This window comes from Microcaecilia unicolor, chromosome 5, assembly GCF_901765095.1.
Source record: "Microcaecilia unicolor chromosome 5, aMicUni1.1, whole genome shotgun sequence".
NCBI lineage: Eukaryota > Metazoa > Chordata > Amphibia > Gymnophiona > Siphonopidae > Microcaecilia > Microcaecilia unicolor.
This window is the reverse complement of record NC_044035.1, coordinates 62,584,673-62,608,928: the sequence shown is the minus strand read 5'-3', so window position 1 is coordinate 62,608,928 and position 24,256 is coordinate 62,584,673. Positions and strand designations below refer to the sequence as shown.

The following is a 24,256-nucleotide window of genomic DNA, read 5'->3' as shown; positions in this document are numbered from 1 at the left end:
TGGACGAGGGGACGAGAGGGGAGGAGGGGGGAATGCACCACCTGTACAAAAACTAAAAAACAAAACGGGGGGACGACCCTGGAACTCGGAGGGAGGGAGGGGGGACGACGACGACCCTGGAACACGGAGGAAGGGGGGGACACTGGAACTGGGTGGGAGGGAGGGGAGGGGCCCCAGGCACACACATTCTCTCTCACAGACACACTCACACCCAGTCTCACTCTCTGTCACACACACACACTCGTAGATTCACTCTCTCTCTCTCTCACACAGTCACTCTCACACACTCTCTCTCAAACATACACACTCCAAGGAAAACATAGTAACATAGTAGATGACGGCAGAAAAAGACCTGCACGGTCCATCCAGTCTGCCCAAGAAGATAAATTCCTATGTGCTACTTTTTTATTTGTACTGTCCTCTTCAGGGCACTGACCGTATAAGTCTGGCCAGCCCTATCCCCGCCTCCCAACCACCAACCCCGCCTCCCACCACCAGCTTTGGCACAGACTGTATAAGTCTGCCCAGCACTATCCTCGTCTCCCAACTACCAGTCCCGCCTCCCACCACCAGCTCTGGCACAGACCGTATAAGTCTGCCCAGCACTATCCCCGCCTCCCAACTACCAGTCCCGCCTCCCAGCACCAGCTCTGGCACAGACCGTATAAGTCTGCCCAGCACTATCCCCGCCTCCCAACTACCAGTCCCGCCTCCCAGCACCAGCTCTGGCACAGACCGTATAAGTCTGCCCAGCACTATCCCCGCCGCCCAACCACCAGCCCCGGCACAGACCGTATAAGTCTGCCCAGCACTAGTCTCGCCTCCCAACCACCAGCCCCGGCACAGACCGTATAAGTCTGCCCAGCACTAGCCCCGCCTCCCAACCACCACCTCTGCCACCCATTTTAGGCTAAGCTCCTGAGGATCCCTTCCTTCTGCACAGGATTCCTTGCTAGTACCCATTTCAATTGTGTCAGAAACGGGCCTTTTTTACTAGTATATATATATATATAGGTCTCTTAGGCAACTGAATTAAAGCAGATTGAAAAAAGTGGTCATAGATGATGCCTACGCCTCCATAGAGGCCTGCAGCCAGTCTGCCTCTTTTCTCTCTTGCACACCCCACTTGCTCTCAGCCAACACAACTATAGAAATAATTCAACTGTATTTAAAGATCCCTCTCCCTGGATGATCAAGCTCTAACCTGGAATGAGGCCGTCACCACTGGCTTAGTCACATTTGTGCCTCTACACAACCTAGTTTCTTCCTGGAGTCATAAACTTCTATGGTGCAATCAGGGCCTCCTTGCCCTCAAGCGCTGCTTATGCAGGGTGAACGCCTTTGATGTAAATCCTGCTCTCTGGATTTATAAGTTAGAGCTGCGATCCTATAACTATCACCTTAGGAAAGCTAAAAAAAGACTATTTTTCAAGTCTAATTACTTCTTGAACGAATCCTTCCAAGCAACATTTTCAGATTACTTCCCACCAAACCAATATCCCCACCTCTGCATCCATATCAACAATCCCTTCTCCAGATTCTCTTGCTCAGTTCTTTGTTTCCAAGGTTACTGCCCTTTTTAAAACTTTACCCACCCTTTCCTCTAGTACATCTGACACTACTAATGATTCTGTTATTCTTTTGCAGCTTTCTAACCAAACCTCACCTAATACTTAATTATCGACTTGGCCTCTTTTACCTTTCCATCCCTGACTGCTCTCTCAAACCCTCACAGTTATCCCCACTCTCTGGAAACAAGCCATTGTTTGCCCACTTTTGAAGAAATCCTTTCTTGACTCTTCTATTCCATCTAATTTTAATCCAGTCTCCAATCCTCCTTTTCTCTCCAAGATTGCTGAGAAGGTAGTCTATTCTCAACTTCTTTTCTACATTACAGGCAGACTATTGTAGGACTCATAGTACAGAGACTGCCAAAACTGCATTTCTTAGTGATCTTCATGCAATTTTGGATAAGGGTAACATTGCACTTGTGTTGTCTTTAGTTTTATCTGTGGCTTTTGATCTTATTGACCATTCACTTTTACTAACATGTCTTACAGATATTGGATTGTCTAGTACTGTTCTTAATTGGTTTTCCTCTTTTCTCTCATCTTGATCTTTCTCTGTGCACACCAATTGTGGCTCTTCTCAATTATCCTACTCCCTCATCCGTGGTGTACCCCAGGGCTTAATTCTGTCTCCCCTACTCTTCAATATCTTCATTAGTCCACTAGCAAAACTTACACAAGAGCATAATATTAAGTTCTTATTCTATGCATATTGATCTTGAACCTCTACAATGTTGTTTATGTGCTTTGGCCTCCTGGCTTTCATCTAACAAACTTGTCTTAAATCTTGCTAAAAATATCACTTTCTGGGTATCTGGAGCACTCTCTTCTACAACTCTGGTTCCAGTTCTTTTTGATCAGCCTGTTGTCCCAGTCAGTATTTTTAAGTACTTAGGATCTGGTTGGATGGTCAATTGACCTTTAAGAAACAAATTTCTGAACTTGTTAAATTCTGTTTTGGCACTCTCTGTACTCTTTGCTTTCTCCTTAATTTCTTGCTTTTTTGAACATTGCACACAGCTTGTCATGCATTTCTTATTTCTAGGCTACACTACTGTAATTCAGTATATGCAAGCATCTCTCTCAGCTTAAGCGATTATAAACGGTTCAGAACACAGAAGTAAGATTACTTTGCAAGGTAAAAAAGTCAGATCACATCACTCCTTTTCTTGTTCATGTGTACTGGCTACCCCTCAACTATCGTGCTAAATTTAAAATTCTTGTCTTACAGTTTAATATCTTTTATTGGATTTCAATACAATACAATAGAAGCAGGAGCTCACCACAGTACAACAAGCAACATTCACAAATCATGGCAAAACTGGAGCTCAGATTCAAGAAGCAACTATTCACAACTTGAATCACATTAAGAAAAAGGGGAAGAAAGAGGAGGTGGAGAAGAAGAAAGAAAAAAAAAAAAAAAAAAAGGGAAGGAGAAGGGCTGGAGGATACAAATCCAGACATAGAGCATGCATAGGCCACAAAATACATCAAACTCAGTGCTAATCTCTATACCAAAGCAAAATAAGATACCAGTGGCAGCCATTTTTCCCTGTAGGAAGCGAAGCGAGAAGATTTCTTCACCAGATGTAATTCAAATTTGTACATTTGGAGCAATAAGTTCCACCATTCCTGATAAGTGGCCTGGTGTAAGGACTTCCATAAAGTTCTTCATTTAAGCCAATCACTTATCTATCTTCTCTCACTATTCCATATAAACCTTCCCGTCATCTGCACTCACTTGATTCGAACCATCTTGTTCTGCCTAATACAAAGTCTGCTCATTATGAATCTACTTGTCATTGTGCATTTTTTTTTCTATCACCAAAATTACAGAATGATGTTCCACCTAATATTTGCTCTGAACTGTCTTTTGCCAAGTTAAAAACTCTTTTAAAAACATATTATTTTAGACTGGCTAATAATGTCTCACTGTGATGACATTTCTCCCTGGTCCTCCTTGCCCCTTTCCTTAGTAGACCAGTGGAGCGATGGATTGGATGGGATATCTGATACTCCGTTGGAGCAGAATTGACCGATTGGTCAAACTGTATGTCTTCTTGTGTGTCTAATTTTGCTATCCTTTTATCAAATGACATTCCTTTTCTTATATTTGTATATTGTTTTAGATTGTAAACTGCTTAGACCTGCAAGTCAGAATTAGTGGTATGGCAAGTTTTAAATATACATAAACCTCTGCAGTAGTGCAGGCAGGCAATTTTGTCCTTGGGTAAGGATCCACTTTGCGGTCCCAGGCTTCAAAGTTCTGCAGGGTTTTACTTGCCTCTTCTATCAACTCTGAGCCCAAGCCCATGCCATAAATTTTTCTGACCACTTCTGCACAATTTTTGTAGTCTTTACCTTCTCGGACCCCTCTGATTCATATGTTATTTTGTCAAAATCTATTTTCTAGGTCCTCCAATGTTGTACCCACTTTCAATCATCGGCTGAGTGATTGATGAGCGCACCAGGAACCTGAAGCTATTAGCCCACCAGCCTGTAGGGAAATTCTTTTGTAACGTTTTCTCCCATCTGTCTGTATAAAAGTCAATCGGGGAGCCCATGAGCAGAAGAGCCTTATAGAGTCTAGTTATACATCCCTTCCCTCCTCCTACCCTTATCGCCCGCTCTAAGCCCGTCTCCGCCAGCTCCAGCTCATCCCTTGCTTTCCTCTGAATATAGTCTCTCACACAGTGATAGTACACGAGGTCCCTGGGGGATAAGTCATATTCCTCCTTCACTATCTCAAAATCTTTTACCGCATTCTCATCCCATAACTGACCCAACCTATATAGCCCTTTGCGGGCCCACATTTGATAGGTCTTTTCCTCCGTCCCCAAAGAAAAACCCGGGGCATCACTTATAGCCGTTTGTAAGAAATATTGCCTCTCTGGGAACACTCTATTTCTAACTTGTAGCCACGTGTTAAGCAGATGAGCTAGTCCTACCGGCACCTTGCGAAGAGCTGTCAGGATCTGTTGTTTCGGTCCCCATAACACATTGCCTAAATATTTAGTGCCCATCCATGCCCTTTCCCAGTGGAGCCATTTCTTGTTATTACTGGGCTGCCATTCAGCCAAAATTTTTAATTGGGCTGCTTGATAGTATAGGAAAAAATCAGGGACACCCATCCCTCCTAATGCTGGGGGGTGGTGCATTGCTCTCCTACGGATTCTTGGTGGTTTCTTTTTCCAGATGTAGGCAAATACTTTTCTATGCAGTTGCTGGAAAAAGGAACGCGGAATAGGCACCGGTAAGGCCATGAACATGTATAATAACTTGGGTAGTATAATCATTTTTATTGCATTAATTCGACCCGACCATGACACTGTCCTGGCTTCCCATCTATCTAGTTCCAGAAATAGTTCTTTACTTTTTTGGGGGTAGTTTGCCTGATATAGCTGATCTATTTTTGCTGTTATCTGCACTCCCAGATATCTAATAGAGTTTTGTGCCCATACAAATGGGTAACGCTGTTGTATCTCTCTCATATCATCCTGGTCTACTGACAGGTTTAGAATCTCAGATTTTGTCATATTTATCTTAAATCCTGACATCCTCCCATATTGTTCAAATATCTCCATCACCTTCTGCAATGACAGCACCGGGTTCGAAACTGTCAATAAGATATCGTCTGCGAAAAGCATTATTTTCTGCTCACGGGAACCCCGAACCACCCCTCTAATATCAACCTGTTCTCTAATTTTCCTGGCCAGTGGTTCTATCGACAATGCAAACAGCAAGGGAGACAGAGCACACCCCTGTCTCGTGCCTCTATACAATTGGACCGGCTCGGTTAACCCCCCATTGATCTTAAGTAGGGCTAGAGGTTTATCATATATAAGATTTATCCACTTGTCAAATCTCTCACCCATGCCCATCCTCCCTATCAAAGACTGCAGGAAGGCCCAGTCCACCCGGTCAAAGGCCTTCTCTGCGTCTATCGACAGCAGCAGGGCTGGGCTCCCCTCCTCCTCAATCTGTTGGATCACATGCATCAGGGTTCTTATATTGTCACTGCCTTGACGTCCCTCAATAAACCCCGCTTGATCCTGATGGACCACACGAGGCATTATCCCTCCCAATCGATTGGCCAAAATTTTAGTAAAGATTTTGTAGTCATTATTTAGCAGGGATATGGGTCGGTACGACGCGCACTTCTGCGGGTCCTTCCCTGGCTTCAAGATCAGTACTACCTCTGCCACTCTCCAAGAGTATGGCAGTGAATGTTCCTCGTCGAAGGACCCAATCGCCCGCAGTAGCAGGGGGGCAAGCCATTTCTTAAACATCTTATAGAATCTGATTGGGAAGCCATCTGGGCCTGGAGCCTTATGTGTAGGCATCCCTGTTATCGCCTCTTCCACTTCTTCTATTGTTATTTGCGCTGAAATGTCATCCCGGTCCTTCTCTGAAACCCCCTGTAAGCCCAGGTCCTTTATATACTCTTCCTGCTCTTCCCTATTTGCAGTTTGCTCCCTCTCATAAAGCTGGCCATAGTATTCCCAAAAAGCGTGTTGTATAGCCCCTGTGGAGGTGCACATCTCTCCACCCTCCGACTTTATAGCAGCTATAGAGTTACGTTGTGCTCGTTTTTGCAGTTTACGGGCCAATAACCTGCTAGCCTTGTTCCCGAACTCAAAGTGCTCCTGCTGCGCTGCTTGTAACTGAGCTGCTATTTCCGCTAGTTGGGTCTCATTTAGTTGTCTACGTATTTGTTGTATCTGTCTCTCTCGCTCATTATCCCTGGGGTCTGCCTTATGTGCCTTTACCAGATTGTCTAGTTGCTGCCGCAGTGTGGCCTCTCCCTGTTTCCTTTCCTTATCTACATGAGATTGCAGCGCAATGATATGCCCTCGCACCACCGCTTTCATACCTTCCCATACACTCACCGGTCGTGCTTCTCCATTGTCATTCAACCGGATGTATTCCTCAATACATTTCTCCACTGCACTTGCATGCTGAGGGTCTAACAAAAGTGCTTCATTCATACGCCAATTCCTGTGGCCCCTCTTCTCTCTTATAAGGCTTAGCTCTATGCTGACCGAGCAGTGATCTGACCAGGAGCAAGGCTCAATCTTAGTCCTATAAATTTTGCCTCGAAAGGTTTCCTCCCCCAACCAGTAATCTATGCGTGAGTACGTTTTATGCTTAGGGGAGAAATATGTATAGTCCCTTTCAGTCCCATGGATTTCCCTCCACATATCCACAAGGCCCTCGCGGGCCATCCATTCATTCATTGCATCTCTATCCCTTTGGGCATAGCCTGCTGTCCCCCCTGAGTTATCTACGCTCGGATTTAAGGTGACATTAAAGTCGCCTCCAATCAATAGAAGGCCCTTTGCTCTCCTCCTAATTACTCCCTCTATTTCTTTTATGAACCCCCCTTGGTCTTCATTGGGAGCGTACACATTCATCAAAGTGTACTGCACATTTAGCATTGAGGCCACCAGAATCAAGTACCTTCCCCCGGGGTCCCGTATCACTTCGTTCACACTCCATGGGCACGCACTGGAAAGCGCTATTAGGACCCCTTTGCTTTTGGTTCCTGCAATATTAGATGCATAGTATATTAGGGGATATCGTTTATGTTTGACCAATTTTTCATGCCCGCGCTTCAAGTGCGTCTCCTGGAGGAACACAACATCTGCCTTCAAACGCAGCATTTCTCTAAACATCTGGTTGCGTTTCTGCGGGGAGTTAAGCCCTCTCACATTCAACGTTACACAGTTAAGAGCCATGGCATTTGCTTTTATATTGTTCGTACATCCAGGCTTCCTCTGGCCTTCCCCACGGGGTCTCCCTTCGTTTGATTATATCATATCTGTCTGCTCCTCCCACCCTCCCCCCTCCCCCTTTTCCCTCCCCTCCCCCCACCCCCTCCTCTTCATACATTTTAAGCACCCTTCTTCTTCTAGTTGCTAGGTGCTACCCGTGAAGGAAGTGGCTCCTCCACACCCTATTGTCGTTCTTTTCTAGCATTGATACATAACTTCAACTATATACATGTAAAATCAATACTTTAAGCATCTCAATCCCTCCCCCCCCACATCTCTATATACCCCTCTTTTTGATACCACTCAATCATCTTTTCAGTCCTCTCAGCACGCCATGGGGGCTGTATTCTCCAATCGCTAAGATTGCTTGCTCCAGCCCCGGGAATCTCAAGTCAAACGGTTTGCTGATTGTTGTCTCTGCAGCCTGTTGCGTCCTGCTCGCTGCCATTTTGGCTGGGTGGCCCTCCCTCCCGAGTGGCCTCTTTTTCCTCCTGCACTTGGTGGGAACTCGGCCAGCCCCTCTGGGAACAGTTGCTGTGCCTCTGCTCTCGTTCGAATCTGCTGCATTTTGCCTTCTTTATAAAACACCAGTGCAAAAGGATGTCTCCATTTATAGCGTATGTCCATCTCTCGTAGCTTCGCTGTGACCGGTTTCAATTCAGCTCTCCGCTTTAATGTCGCCGCTGCCAGATCTTGATATACCTCTATGCGGTGGGTGTCCCATTTAAACTCTGTGCTTTTGCGAGCTGCTTGTAACACTTTCTCCTTCATCCCATATTCTCGAAAGCACACGATGATATCTTTGGGCAGATTCTGTCTTGTCGGGCCCAGCGCCCTGTGTGCCCTTTCCAGTTTGATGTCCTCTGGGCTCACCTCGGTTCCATCCGTCAATAGTAGCGCACTAGCCACTTTTTGTATCACATTCTCAGCCTCACGGTAGGCAGGAGTCTCTGGTAGGCCTCGAAAACGGAGGTTGCAGCGCCTACTCCTGTTTTCTAAGTCCTCAAGCTTGTCATTAATTTGTTGTTGCCCCAAACTAATATCAGAGATTTGCAATTCAACTGCTGTCAGAGCCTCCGTATGGTCTTCCATTCGCGTTTCTACTTCTTCTACTCTTTGGCCAATCTCCGCGATTTCTCCTCGCAAGCTGGCCCCCAGGTTCGTGAGTTCCTCCCGAACCACCTTCAGATCAGATCTTATTTCCTGCAGCCAGTCCCGTAACTCGGGTAGGATTTCTCCCAACCTATCTGTTTGTTCTTGAGAGGTGAATAGTTCTGGCGCCGTGTCTTGTGTGCACGCGGTCAGTGCCGGCTGTTCCGCCATTTTTTTTTCTGCGTCGCACTGCCTTCAAACGCGAATTGCGTAAGATTTACCGCTCCTCCGTTCGCCTGCATCCTGAATTTTTCCTTACCACTATCTGGGTATCTCTGATAACTCTGTTGGCTATCAATTCGCCACCGTGGGGGAGAAGGAGATTGCTTTCTAGCCGCGGGTGCCTTGGAGCTCAGCGTTTAAGCAGCCATTCGCTTCGCTGACGTCACTTCCTCTTGTCCTCCAATGTTGTAGCTTTAATTGTGTCCACTCTTTTATGCATGTCCATTTGTGCCTCTACTTGTTCATAACTGTTGTCTCTCGAGTAGATGCTTGGTTGCTGTTTTTTTATGTGGCCTCACCAGAAATCTAGGCAGCAATCTGTGCCGGCTGACATTACTTCCCCCTTTTAACTCAGATCCATCTTGCATGCAGTGCTGCAGAAGGGCTGCTCCTTACTGGTCCCTCACAGCCTGTTTATCTGCTGCTTTATCAATTTTATTTATTATTTATAAAATATTGGAGTCATACAGGTAGTGATTCTCTGCAAAACCAATTATATAGATGTCTCATGTCTCAAGATGGTAAACTTGGAAGTTGTCACTAATCATTATTCAGGAATTTCAAACCTGTGCTCATTTAAGAGGTAATTTTCAAGGCATTTCCATGGGTAAAACAGCATTTTAGGTGTAGAAATAGCCTTTCGTAAAATGTCCTAAACTATATGTGCATTAATTTACGTGCATACATTTATCTAAACTGATAGGAGGCAATCAGGGAGAGGTTAAAATTTACTTTGAATTCTTTGTAAAAATATGCGTTATCCACCTGATTCTATAAAGGTCACTGTGGCAAAACGGGATTTTCATGCCTGTGATTTGTATTACTATTTTTATGACATGTATTTCTCTTGTTTGGCCAGCAGGTGGTGTCTGTCCTCTGTTTTAAAGCTGTTGCAGAGGTGACCATTTCCCTTTCGGCTTAAGCCCTGAGGGAAAGTAACCTGCACTGCTATTGGCCAAATACCCCTCAATGCTAATGCTTTGGGCTCTGATTGGCCCTGAAGTACAAAATCCAGATAGAATGTGCTCGATTCTCCCAGTCTCAGAGAGGAAGGGTAGAGAGTAAAGACCCAGTAGAGACCCAGTTCAAAACCTGTGAGCAGTTATTTTCCTGAACTCCGCATTTTAATACCTGTTATTTACCTATTATTGTTTGCTGTTTATATTCCTTTTTTCACCGTTCACTGTTCCACTATTCTGATACTGAACCTATTAGTTTATTAGCTCTGTTGTCCTGGACTGACTAAGAATCCTGGTGGTTTGTGTTCTCAGTCTGTGGGACCCCTGGAATTAAGGCCACAGTGTTCTTAGAAACCACCGGGGAAATAACTTGTGGGTGGGAAACTCACCCAGAGGCATGAGAAACCATGGGGTCCTTTTACTATGATGTGCTGAAAAATGGCTTACAGTAGTGTAGGCGCAGGCTTTGGGCGCGGCAGAATCATTTTTCAGTGCACCTGTAAAAAATGCCTTTTTAAATCTTTGCCGAAAATGGACATGCAGCAAAACAAAATCAAAATTGCCACGTGTCCATTTTGGATCTGCAGCCTTACCGCCAGCCATTTACCTTGCGGTAAAGTCTCACGCAGTAACCGGGTGATAATGACCTATGCACGACAAATACCACTTAGCGCACATCTGATATGCAGCAAAAATGAAATTACCACAAGAGCCACGCGGTAGCTCCATTTTGGCATGCGTTGGGCACACGTAGACGTTTACACGACTTAGTAAAAGGGCCCCCTAGTGCGGTGGGGTGGAGGGTATGCCAGTATAGAGCATGTGCGCTGGTGCAGGTGGGCCTGAGCAGGGCTGGGACAGACCCTTTAGGTGGCTACAGGTTAGCCCCAGGTAGGTGCTAGGCATTTCATGACAGTCACCAAAATTTGTTCATGCAAATTTATCCATGGCCCTGATTCACATGCAAACAAAAAAAAACAGCACCACGGGTCTTTAAAAATGGAACACAGTTCTTTAATGAATGAGCCTTGACAAAAAGACCCGACACGGGCCGTGTTTCGGTGACTAGCACCTGCGTCAGGGGTCACAGTGATGACGTGGAAAACTTGGGGAATAACTCGAATATATTCCTCTACAATATATTATTCCTTACCCCACGTCTCATGTAGTAAAAGCTACAAAGCACCAAGGCACTTTCACTTTCTGTATCAATTTTGATACAGAAAGTGAAAGTGCCTTGGTGCTTTGTAGCTTTAACTACATGAGACGTGGGGTAAGGAATAATATATTGTAGAGGAATATATTCGAGTTATTCCCCAAGTTTTCCACGTCATCACTGTGACCCCTGACGCAGGTGCTAGTCACCGAAACACGGCCCGTGTCGGGTCTTTTTGTCAAGGCTCATTCATTAAAGAACTGTGTTCCATTTTAAAGGCCCGTGGTGCTGTTTTTTTTTGTTTGGACTTTAGTTTGTACTTTGTTCCCTCTCTTTTTTTATACCCTGATTCACATGCGCAATTTAATAGAATAACGAGTCAGTGCCAATAATTGGCTTTTTAACATACAATTATTGGCACTAATTAGATTTAATTGGGAATTACATGCATAAAGTTAGGCGCACTAATCCGCGCCTAAAATTTACAAGTGGCCTGAAAAGGGGGCACAGAATTGGGAGGGTCATGGGCGTTTCGGGGGCATGTTTTTGAGTTGTGCACATAATCACAGAATAACGGTGTTCCACGTGTAAATTTAGGCGCAGGCATTTGCATCACGTTTTCATTGGTACAAATGGTGGTGCTTAAGTTTATATGCGACCTGTCTGCTTAAGCGTTATTCTATAAACCACACCGAACTTTAGACATGGTTTATAGAATACCGCTTAAGCGGGTTTTGTCATCAACGATTTTTTAGGCACCATTTATAGAATCTAGTCCTATATGCACATAAAGCAAGAAGAGAAATTTGTGTGTGTGACAAAGATGGCGTTTAAATATAAGCCTATACTTTCTGTGGGGTAATTCTCAAAGGGAGATGCATATGCAAACTTCACCTTAGAAAACTGATATAACTTATGCACATACCCACTGCACAAGTTAAGCAGCCTGTTAAGAAACTATCCTTCCTACAATTTTTCTCTGCATTCGTACATGTTTGTGCCCAATATCTGCTGTGTACATGGGTCACTACAAGTCCTACACAGAAGGCTAGATGATCCTTTTTGTGCATTCCCTTACCTTGCAATGGGACTTATGCAGATACCCTGAAAACTTAGATGTTTCTACAACACTGAGAATTAACGTCACAAACAAAATTATTTTACTGGACAACTAAGAGCTTTGTTTGGATAATTAACGAGACATAAGACTGTAACAGTCCATGGCACAAAATTCACTACGATCTATGAGTAGATGTTTTGTTTTAAACTCTTCTTTTTCGGCTTCTTTATACCTTGTTTTTCTAGTTATTCCCGCCCTGTTCTAATTTAACATAGTAACATAGTAAATGACGGCAGACAATTTCTTTCTTTTATGCCCACAGTGGATCTGCTATGCTGTTGAAATTCCAGTTTTCCTGAAAAAGAACAATAGGTCCTGCCCCCGAGTTCAGCATTTACGCTCTATCTGGCAGTTTTCCCCCATACCAGTGACTTAAATCTCTGCAGCCTCCCAGAACTTTGTTTTTCAAAAGTTTGCATTGTGTGGTTTCCCCATAAAGTGACCCACAATTGAGAAATGTCACACTCTCAATTAAAGAGCATAAAACATATGAGCTCTACCCACCAAATACTTTGTAAACTACTGCATACTTTTCTCAAAACAAGAAGTAGATTAGAAGACCAAAATATATAGTTTTATCATTACACTCTTAACATTTATATACACATCACAGAATATTTTCATAGTATAGCAGAACTTCTGCATAAACACTCTGAGGACCAACAGATTTTTTGTTTGGCAGTTTTTAGGGCTTCTAGCTCAATTGGAAGCAACTTGTACTGGGTAACAGGACCATGCATATTCATTCACAACTATTTGTGACTTTTTCTTCGATTTTATATCTCCTCACAATGTATTTAGCTCATGCACTACTAGGATAACACTAGGCCAGGGATTCTTCCAGAATCCAGTATTCATGGATCCAACATCTGGCCACTAGGTGTCACTGTTGCACGATGACCGAGATTTCCTTTTTCCCTAATGACTGAGGTGCTAATAATCAAATCCATTACACTTTTCCAAACAGCGCTAGAAAATTAGTGTCGGAACAGCGTGGGGGATTAAAGTCCTCGCGGGGGATTAAAGTCCTCATGATCAAGACTAATAGCATGCAAGTTCATGTGTGCTATTAGTTTTCATTATGGGGGTACTTCTGCAGGAGGACTGTGCCTGCAGAAGTTGTTTGACAGGTCTGGACTGCCAAATAAAAAAAGCCCGGACCTGTCAAACATGAGGTCTCCCCCAGCACACAAGGGGCTGGAGGACCAGTGGACCTCCAGGCCCCCTAACCCCCCCACCCAGACAGGCCCAGTGGCATTCTCCCTCACCCTCTCTCCCTGGACCCCCCCCCCCCAACATGAGAGCACAGGTAGGCTGATGTCTGGTGGACCTCTAGCCCCACTAACCCCCAACACAAAAAATAACTCCCTAGTGGCCCAGTGGGCAACATATCCTCACCCTCCATAGTGGCCTAGCAGTCTCCTCAACACCTGTATCTTATATATGTAGAGGAGGGAGCATCACTCTATCCTTCTTCTAGTGCCACTTCCAAAATGGTGGCGCCCTGCCCTGTGCATCTTAGGATGCATTGGGCGGGGCTTCCTTACCATATAAGGAAGATGCACGGGCAGGGCAGGGCACCACCATTTTGGAGGCGGCACTGGAAGGAAGAGGAAGTGCTACTCTCTCCCTCATCATTACAAGGCACAGGGGGCTGAGGGGGTCGCTAGACCCAGTGGCGTACCAAGGGGGGGCGGTGGGGGCGGTCCGCCCTGGGTGCACACCGCTGGGGGATGCTGCGGCGCGCGCCTGCTCTGAGTTCGCTGACTTCGCGCGTTCGCTGCAGCTCCCTCTGCCCTGGAACAGGTTACTTCCTGTTCCAGGTCAGAGGGAGCTGCAGCGAACGCGCGAAGTCAGGGAACTCTGAGCAGGTGCGCGCTGCGGCATCCCCCCCAGCGGCGTGCACCCGGGGGGGGGGGGGGGGGTCCGCGCTGCATCGGGGGGGGGGGGGGGGGTGCTGCACCCAGGGGGGGGCGAGGCGCCGCCCCGGGTGTCCGCCCCCCTAGGAACGCCACTGGCTAGACCACCAAGGTGGGTGGGGGTATGTTGCCCACTGGGCCACCAGGGAGTTATTGTGATGGGGGGGTTAGGGGGCCAAGAGGTCCACTGGACCTCCAGCTCCCCGAGTCACTGTCCAGGACTCGGTCCCCAGGACTAATGGTGGCAGCCCGGGCTGACAGTGACAGCTCGGGCTGCCTGGCTTGAACGGTGGGGGAGGAGAGGGGGAGGGGTGGACAGAGTTTAACCCTAACACCAACTCTGAGCTGGCATTGGGTTAAGGTGCTATTTTGCCCATACGATCAGAGCGCTTTTCTTTGATCATACGGGTGGAATACCGCAGAGCTCATTTAAATCTAATGCGCTTTGCAGTATTCCCTGGCACTTTAGACCCCTCTGATCATTTGTGCAATTGTAAATGCGGGTGCTAGTGGCCTCTAGTGCCCGTATTTACCTTTGATCATTGGGGCCTGAATGTTTCCTCTGAAATAGGAAGCAGAAGACCTAATCTGGAAATTGAACCCAGATCTTTTCAGGCCGTGGCATTATAAGGTAAACATTTTATTCGAGAGAAATATAGACAGAGGGGAGCACACAGCAAATGCAACTCACTGTGACGCCATCTTGGTCCCCTCTGGGGCAATGTTATGAGCCTATTTATGCATATAGGAGCCTGTTTAACATGCCTAAGTCCCTTTTAAAAGCTGTAAGAGCCCTTTCCTTTATAGCAGATGTCTAGAAGGCTCTGAAAGCACATTAATTTTCTCGCCTACTATCAAATACAGGCCCTTTGAACTGTGAAGTTTTAAGGTAAGAGTCACCTCTCTCAACTCCTTTCCATTCCTCTTTGCCCCCTTTTTTCTTTTCACTGAGCTATAATGGCATATGCAGACAGTGGAACTGTTCTGTTTCCTCACTAACCTGAGAAAACAGACTGGTCACAGATGTATCCAGATAAGCCTTTAAGAAGGTATTATTTACAACATATTTGTTGACTCTTATTCAAGTGGCCTAACACTTTTAGGGCCATTTACTAAGCCGTGCTAAAAAGTTAGCACGGCTACAGTGCGGCTCAGTAAACAGGGCTCTTAATGTTACAATCAGCTAATGAAGATTCCCTTACGCTTATGGAGTTACTCCCACACAGAGAACTGATTTCACAGAAACAATAGATATCTCTCAAAGGTATCAAATGTTTATCTTGATATACTGCCATTTCTGTCACGCAGGTCAGAGGTTTCAAAGCACATATTGCTACAGTAACCCCTCAAGCACACAAAAAAAGTAAAAGGTTTACATTTTTAGATTTTGTATTCTGCACTAACATTAATCAGACCAGACTACTTGTGACATAAGTACATAAGTACATAAGTACATAAGTAATGCCATACTGGGAAAAGACCAAGGGTCCATCGAGCCCAGCATCCTGTCCACGACAGCGGCCAATCCAGGCCAAGGGCACCTGGCAAGCTTCCCAAACGTACAAACATTCTATACATGTTATTCCTGGGATTTTGGATTTTTCCAAGTCCGGTTAGTAGTGGTTTATGTATACTATATGCCTTAAGAATCCTAAGTTTATGCATTTTTTCTTATAACTAGCTATTTTGAATAACATCTTATACATTTTTTTGCTCTTTTCCATGCTTCAGTTTCTGCAATGTTTCATTATTTTTTTTCTGTTATCTGATTTTGTGGCAGGAAGCACCTGGTCGTTTGTTTTCTACTGTCTGTTTTTTTTTTTTTTGGGCGAGAGTCTGCTCTCACTAATATGATATAAGGAACTCTGTTACTCCACCTGTTTGGGGGGGGGACACAACTGGTATAATAGTTTTATAGTCTCAGTGCAGCCAATTCGAGTCACGAGTCAGGCAAGGGAGCAATGGTGAGATGTGTACCACAGCAGTGCCCCCTAGGATGACCCATTGCTCTCCTAGTCTGCTAAAACTGCTGGCCCCTCCAACATCCCAATGACTTGATTTTGTGAGTTTTTAACTTACGCAGGTTTTTTTTTTAAAATGAGCTAAAAAGATAAACGCACAAAACACAAGATCTTGTTCAAAATTATATTTTCAAAAAACAAGATAGTCATTTTTTCTGTTTTTAAAAAATGGGTATACTTCCTATTCTGATTTGGTATGTTTAGCGCAAAACGCCCAAAGTCCAACTTAGACGCATTATCGAAAATGCCCCTTCACATCTTTGATTTAAAAAAATTTTTTTTCTCAATTAAAAGAACGTGTTACTTGTAGAAGCACACTATTAACATGATATTTAGTGCAATTTAACCAGCCAGGAATGGCTCCTGACTGGTTAAATAGCACTTAACCGGCTATCCCCAAATATTTAGCACATTGCTGGCCAAGCTGGACCACCGAAAAAGCAGGCCTATATTTGGCCGGTTTAAACTTAACCAGACAGTGCTGAATATTGGCTTGGCTGGTTAAATTTAAACCGGCCAAAAATAAACTGGATATTCAACGCTGGTCACCGGAAATGGCCCAGAATTTAATATCTAGTCTCGCTGCCAACTGCGGGAGTTAACTAGGCTGCCTCCAACGGTCTGAATACCGGCCTAAGAAACTCTCTTTTTTTTTTTAAACTACTAGGTTTCTATCCTACAAATATATCTCTTTTGTGTCTTGAAAGTAATATTGATCTCATAAGCATGTTTATGAGGTTGACAGTAGTAACGAGGCTATAGCGGTGGCACAGTGATCTGTGCCAGGGGCGTAGCCAGACTTTGGCGGGAGGGGGGTCGAGAGTCAACACAAATGCACACCTGGTCTTGCGTGATACAGATGTCATTGAGGCACAGACCGCCCCATGCACGCCATTTGGAACACACAGTCATCTCGCTAATGCGTAGTGCAGCAAAAAAGGCCAATGAGAAAGCAGCCCTGAACAACCGCACCTCATAGGCTGTGAGGGGGCACATTTTAGCCCCCCTGCTGCCACCGACCCCCCCCCCCCCCCCCCCACCATTTCCGACTTTGCCTCTCCCCTGCCGCCGCCCCCCCCGCCATTGCTGACTTTGCCCCCCTGCTGCCGACCCTCTCGACCCCTCCTCCTGCCACCAACCTGCCGTCACCTACCTTTGCTGGCGGGGGACCCCAACCCCCGCTAGCCGAGGTCCTCTTCTTCTCGCAAAAGGCTTCCTTCTGTTTCTGACGTCCTGCACGTTGTACGTGCAGGACATCAGACTCACAGAACGAAGCCTTGCAGATCGTTGTCCCCTAGATGAATGATTAAAGCATCCAGTGGGGTTGCAGCATACAGCAATGTCTGGACATATGGGAGGAGCTGAGTCCATCGCATCCCTGGTACTCCCAGCCAGGTGACGTTTGCACCCCTCGCGTCCAGTTCGAGATGCACACCAGGGAAGCGGGATACCAGGCGCCTAGCGGCCCTTTCAATGTAAGGGTGTCTAATGATCCACACTGCCCATTGTCGTGCTCCAGGACCTGCAATATGAAGGGAGTAGTTAGTGATGTGCCGTAAGACCCAGCAGTGGTGGTGGCCTGATATAGGTCTTATATGCTGCTGACTTCCAGTGGCCCAGCTGTTTGATGAGCTGAGGTTGGAGTCCATGCTGGGAGGCAGTAGTGGCCGCTCCTATATGAAAAGAATGGGTCCCATAGTATCGAGGGCAGTGACCAGCCTCTTATAGGGCTTTTCGAAAAACAGCAGGAAACTGGTACCGGGTGAGGGGGCTGATGTCCTGGTACAGCCAGAGGGACTGGCCAGATGCCAGCCTCACAGCCAGGTAAGCCTGGAGGTTGGCCAGAGGGCAGGTGGGAAGGGCGGGAACCCTGTGCAGTGTGATGGCGTGACCTTTTCCGCTCTGATCAGTCTTGGACCTAGCAACACGAATGCACACCTGGTCTTGCGTGATACAGATGTCATTGAGGCACAGACCGCCCCATGCACGCCATTTGGAACACACAGTCATCTCGCTAATGCGTAGTGCAGCAAAAAAGGCCAATGAGAAAGCAGCCCTGAACAACCGCACCTCATAGGCTGTGGAACACACTTTCGCAAGCACCAACCACAGTAGGTGTAGGAGCTCATGAGTAACAGGGCGCCTGGAATCCGGCGGGATGATTAGAGGAAAAAACAGCTCTGAGGTCCGCCAACCACCTCTTCAACATAAGGCAGAAGCACTTGCTGTGAGCCACAGGTCACTGGTCTTGAAAGCAATCCGTTAAAGTAAAAGTTAATGGAGAGTCACGAAGCAATCTAAGCAATCCACTGCCCCACCACCAAAGAGGCTCCCTTGCCTCTCCGGCAGCTCTTTATTCAAAGTTTGCTGCCATCGGGTTGGCCCCACCCCCATCCTGCTGCCATCGGGTTGGCCCCACCCCCATCCGGCCTTCCCACCAATCACAGGTGGTATCTCCTCTGACGTCACTTCTCTGGCGGGGAAGCCGGAAACGGGAGGACGGCCTGGGCCGGGGAGCTACCGTATGGCAGCCACCATGTTACGTGCGGCTGCTCGCTAGTCAGCTCTCCAGCCTTCTTAAAAGTCCTGCCATGGAAGATAAGGGAATGATGGTGATGGACATTATTGATCGAGATTAACACGGATTACAAGGAAGACTCAGTACAGGTAAGTGGCTACATTAAAATCTAATTACATGCAAACACATTTTGTATTAAATCTAGAGGTTTTAAAATACAACTAGAAGATTTTGATAGTCACCTAGGATTGGGGGTGGGGGTGGGGGTGGGGTTAGTTTTGGTTTAGGAAACACTCACAAGGTTTTCTTCATATTTTTCTATAGCAAACATTATATGAAGGATTTTTTTAGAAACAGTTGTTTTTCTCCTGGATCTGGAGTTTTTTACACTTTCTTTTTTGTTTCCTTTATAAGAAACCGATGATAATAAAGGTGCTTTCGTTATTATAGCTCAAAAGTATTAATTCTAGTCGCTATATGGAGTTTAGAGGTTTCTGTTATTTAAAAAATTCTTATAAGTACATAAGTATTGCCACACTGGAATAGACCAAAGGTCCATCAAGCCCAATATCCTGTTTCCAACATTGGCAAGATCCCGAAAAAGTTCAATACATTTTATGCTGCTTATCCCAGAAATAGCAGTGGATTTTCCCCGTCAATTTAATAATGGTCTACGGACTTTTCTTTTAGGAAGCAGTCCAGACCTTTTTTAAAACCCGCTAAGCTAACCACCTTTACCACATTCTCTGGCAACGAATTCCAGAGTTTCATTATATGTTGAGTGAAGAAACATTTTCTCCGATTCGTATTAAATTTACTACTTTGTACCTTCATCGCACGCCCCCTAGTCCTAATATTTTTGCAAAGAGAAAACAAACGATTCACGTCTACCCGTTCCACTTCACTCATTATTTTACAGACCTCTATCATATCTCCCCTCAGCTGTCTTTTCTCCAAGCTGAAGAGCCCTAGATGCTTCAGCCTTTCCTCATAGGGAAGTCATCCCATCCCCTTTATCATTTTCATCGTCCTTCTCTGTACCTTTTTTAATTTCACTATATCTTTTTTGAGATGCGGTGCCCAGAATTGAACACAAAATTCGAGGTGCGGTTGCATCATGGACCGATACAAAGGTATTATAACGTCCTCACTTTGGTTTCCATTCCTTTCCTAATAATACCTAACATTCTATTTGCTTTCTTAGCCGCAGCAGCACACTGAGCAAAGGGTTTCAAGGTATCATCAACAACGACGCTGAGGTCCCTTTCTTGGTCGGTGACTCCTAATGATGTAACCTTGCATTACGTAGCTATAGTTCGGGTTCCTCTTTCCCACATGCATCACTTTGCACTTGCTCACATTAAACGTCATCTGCTATTTAGACGCCCAGTCTCCCAGTCTCGTAAGGTCCTCTTGTAATTTTTCACAATCCTCTCATGATTTAACAACTTTGAATAACTTTGTGTCATCAGCAAATTTAATTACCTCACTAGTTACTCCCATCTCTAGATCATTTATAAATATGTTAAAAAGCAGCGGTCCCAGCACTATCTACCCCACTATCTACCCTTCTCCATTGAGAATACTGACCATTTAACCCTACTCTCTGTTTTCTATCTTTTATCCAGTTTTTAATCCACAATAGGTCACTACCTCCTATCCCATGACTCTCCAATTTCTTCTTGAGTCTTTCATGAGGTACTTTGTCAAATGCCTTTTGAAAATCCAGATACACAATATCAGCCTTTTGTGAGTTTGTTCCCTACCCTCAACATCATCTGAGGTATATATATAGATATAAAATCATTTTACAGCAATTTTCAGCAAAAATTAAGTTGTGAATTTATTATATGATATTTGCTGCTCCATATACAGTAATTAGGAAACACAATATATATGCAAAATTCTGGGAGTCTTTTACTAAGCTGTGGTAATGTTTTTAGCATGTGCTAATGATTACCACGGGCTAAATGCTAGAGACACCAATACACTCCTATGGGCGTCTCTAGCGTCTAGCACGTGCTAATCATTAGCATGCACTAAAAATGCTACAATGGATTAGTAAAAGACCCCCTCATGGCGCGAGCAGCCATAGAATAAGGCAAATTATGCTTACCTGTAGCAGGTGTTCTCTGAGGACAGAAGGCTTCATATTCTCAAAAGTTGGTGACACCGACCTGCGTCGCCCAGTCTGGGATTTACAAAAGTATAAACAGAGCTTTCTGGAGCGCGAGAAACGCTCCACCACACATGCATGACTGCCTTCCCGCCCACCACACAAACACAGTCTCCTCAGTTTTATACTACAGCAAAAATAAAGTAAAAATAACAAAGGAGACAACTCCAAGGGGAGAATATAAAACCTGTTGTCCTCGGAGAACACCTGCTACAGGTAAGTACCTTCGCTTTCTCCAGGGACAAGCAGGCTTATTAATTCTCATAAGTGGGGAATCCCTAGCATCCAGGCTCACCAAAAACAACAACATTGGTCAACTGGGCATCGCAACAGCGAGGACATAACACAGATTATCATGAAACTATACAAAATCTGAATGAGAGTGCAGCTTGGAACAGAATAAAACAGGCCTAGGAGGCTGAAGTTGGACTCTAGACTACAAAACGATTCTGCAACACTGTCTGCCCGAACCAACTATCACGTTGGATATCCTGCTCAAGGGCGCCAGAAGCAAGAATTTGGGTCACTTTTTCTGTACCCTTTTTTCTCACGAACAATTCCCCCAAAAGTGCCCCAACTGCCCAGATGACCACCAGAGGGAATCGGGGATGCCCTCCCCTGACTCCCCAGTGGTCACTAACCCCCTCCCACCAAAAAAAAAAACAACTTTAAAAACTTTTTTTTCCAGCCTGTATGCCACCCTCAAATGTCATACACCCAGCTCCATCACAGCAGTATGCAGGTCCCTAGAGCAGTTGTTAGTGGGTGCAGTGGACTTCAGGCAGGTGGACCCAGGCCCATCCCCCCCTCTATCTGTTACACTTGTGCTGGTAAATGGGAGCCCTCCAAACCACCCCCAAAACCCACTGTACCCACATCTAGGTGCCCCTCTTCAGCCATAAGTGCTATGGTAATGGTGTAGAGTTGTGGGCAGTGGGTTTTGGGGGGCTCAGCACCCAAGGTAAGGGAGCTATGGACTTGGGAGGTATTTTAATTTTTTTTTAATTGTTACAAGTGCCCCCTAGGGTGCCCGGTTGGTGTCCTGGCATGTGAGGAGGACCAGTGCACTACGAATCTTGGCCCCTCCCACGACCAAATGCCTTGGATTTGTTCGTTTTTGAGCTGGGCACCTTTGGTTTCCATTATCGCTGAAAAACGAAACCGCCCAGCTCAAATCCGCACAAATTCGTTAGATTTGCCCGGCACAAACCGTATTATTGAAAAAAAAGATGGACGCCCAGTTTTTTCGAAAATACGGTCTGTCCCGCCCCTTCACGTACCCGTCCTCGGAGGTAAGACGCCCATGGAGATGGGCGTTTGCGTTCGATTATGCCCCTCCATGTCATGAAGCCTGGGATGTGCATAGATTAGATCCAAGTGAATGCAAATAGCAAGGAGGTGTGGCCTCGGTGTGTCTAGGGAGCTGGGGTGGACTAACCATTCGGACAGCCGGGTAGTGCCCGAGGGCCCAGAGGCTCTCCCCGCCCCCCCCCCCCCCCCCCCGCTGCCATCACCGCACCCTACAGCCCTCTGAACCTTAGTGGGCCCTCCCTGGTCCCACCTTGAAGGGCCCTGGTGGTCTAGTGGCCCTTGCAGGGGCAGGAAATAACAACACTCCTGCCTGCTGATGCTATTCTGCCTGGCACCGCCATGTTTTAAAAATGGCTGCTAAGACTCCCTGCGGCAGGGGGTTAGTTAGAATGGTTGCTTTTTTTGCCCTTTTTGTTTCTTTAGTTTTTGCTCTTGGATCTCCCCATTCCTTGCAGAAAGGTCTTGTTTTACTTAATTCTTGGTTGTTTACATCCTTTTCTTTTTTTTGCTTCTTTGTTTTCTTGAAGTGAAGGCCTATTTTCATTACAAGTGGCTTTGCTTATATGTTATTGTAAATGTATGTTAAAAATGAAAATAAAAATGTACTTCTTAAGTTGTGAAATTGCATCTTACAAAGCTGTATTTAAGCAGTTACCATGGAAACAGGCTCCATGAGATCCAGTTTTCCTCGGATCTTCATGGGGTCTGTTCTTGGAAGGTGTTGAATGAGGAGAAAAGCTGTTAAGGCATAAAGACCACCTGATTTGGAGTCTAAGAAGTGTTGTCTTTGGAGCCACTGTGGCCCTACCAGTTGCGTCTGATTGATGGGACCAACTACTACTACTACTACTACTACTTGACATTTCTAAAGCGCTAGTAGGGTTACGCAGCGCTGTACAATTTAACATAGAAGGACAGTCCCTGCTCAAAGGAGCTTACAATCTAAAGGACAAATGTACAGTCAGTCAAATAGGGGCAGTCTAGATTTCCTGAAAGGTATAAAGGTTAGGTGCCGAAAGCAACATTGAAGAGGTGGGCTTTGAGCAAGAGGGGACTGCACCAGAGGATGCTGTCGTCATTCTTGCTAGAGGAAGAGTTAGAAGATGGGAGTCTGTAGAGTGGGAGAGGAACTGGAAGTGAGCTATGGGATGGTGAAGTAAGAATTGTCACATTTTTTTATGGAGAGGTTAGAGGGGTTAGAAAGTAATCTTTCTTTGGGCTGGTTAACACTTGGGCATTTTGTGACAGCAGGCTCAGTAAAAATTTAACATGTAGTCCAAGGCAAGTGTTAAATTTAGCCTCTACTGGGCCCTCCGTAAATAGTGGTAACACCTCATTTCTATATTACACTATTTCATTTCTATGCAGCTAAGGGCTAATTTTAATGCTTTTATGTACACATCATGGAGTTACTGAAAAACATATTTCTAGTGCTTGCAAAATTGCCTTAAAGTGCATTTTAAACTTTATTATATAGGTCCCTTAATAATGTTTAAAAAGAAAGAAAGAAAGAAATTATTTTTTCATTGTAACCCAAAACATAATCCCTCTAATTCTAGAAACTTGCATGCCCAACATTACACTTAGCACACAAATTTGTGCATGCCAGTTTCAGAACAAGTTCATTTAATAATAAGGAGATAATTGAGGTTAACAATAAGATGCTCTAATTGCTGTTAATTGGTGCTAATTGGCACCAATGAGCAGTTATACACATAACTGCCCCTACTCAGGATTCTACAAAATATGTGTGCAAAATCCACAGTGCACAACTGCAAGGGGGAGGGAGGACATGGGTGGGTCAGGGTCATGTCTAGCAATTCTGCATGTGGGTTATAGAATACTTACAATTATGTGTCTAGCCTTTGTGGCTAGAGTAAGTACTTTCACCTGAAGTTAGGCATGGAACTGCAGACTTACGCTAGCGTTCTATAACAATTGTGTACACCATTGCCATTACAGAAGCCGTGCTTAGAACGCATCACCTCGGCATCTAACATTAGGCAAACTATTCAGAATTACCCCCAATGTAAATGCGCTTTTCATACCAATAAATAGTACCTGCAATGTACAATAATAGGATGGTTTCCTGTTTGCTGCTGCTGTTTTTGGACTGCTGCGATAAGGTCGATCATTCCTTTTCCTTCTGCAGGAATTCCAATTTCAGGCCAGCCATGAAAATGAAACTGACGAACAAGCCGAGCCTGTTTCTCCTAGGAACATATTGAATCCAGACGTCAATTCAAAACAAAACAGCTATTTGTGTTTTTAAAAATTCTTAACACAAATTTTTAATAATAGCAGATAGCAATAAAGAAGTTGGTAAGTTATTTTTCAACATAAATTAATGACTTTAATAC

The 24,256-nt window shown here is 45.1% G+C and overlaps 1 protein-coding gene across 5 annotated transcripts in view; it reads right to left on the bottom strand.

Moving 5' to 3' along the window:
• PTPRE (protein tyrosine phosphatase receptor type E) overlaps positions 1-24,256 on the bottom strand; it is a 435,598-nt gene that overhangs the window by 16,480 nt on the left and 394,862 nt on the right. For all 5 annotated transcript variants that reach the window (XM_030202956.1, XM_030202958.1, XM_030202957.1 and 2 more), the window contains one exon: positions 23,958-24,109. In XM_030202956.1, the coding sequence (XP_030058816.1) occupies positions 23,958-24,109 (152 nt within the window). The remainder of the gene's footprint in view (positions 1-23,957; positions 24,110-24,256) is intronic.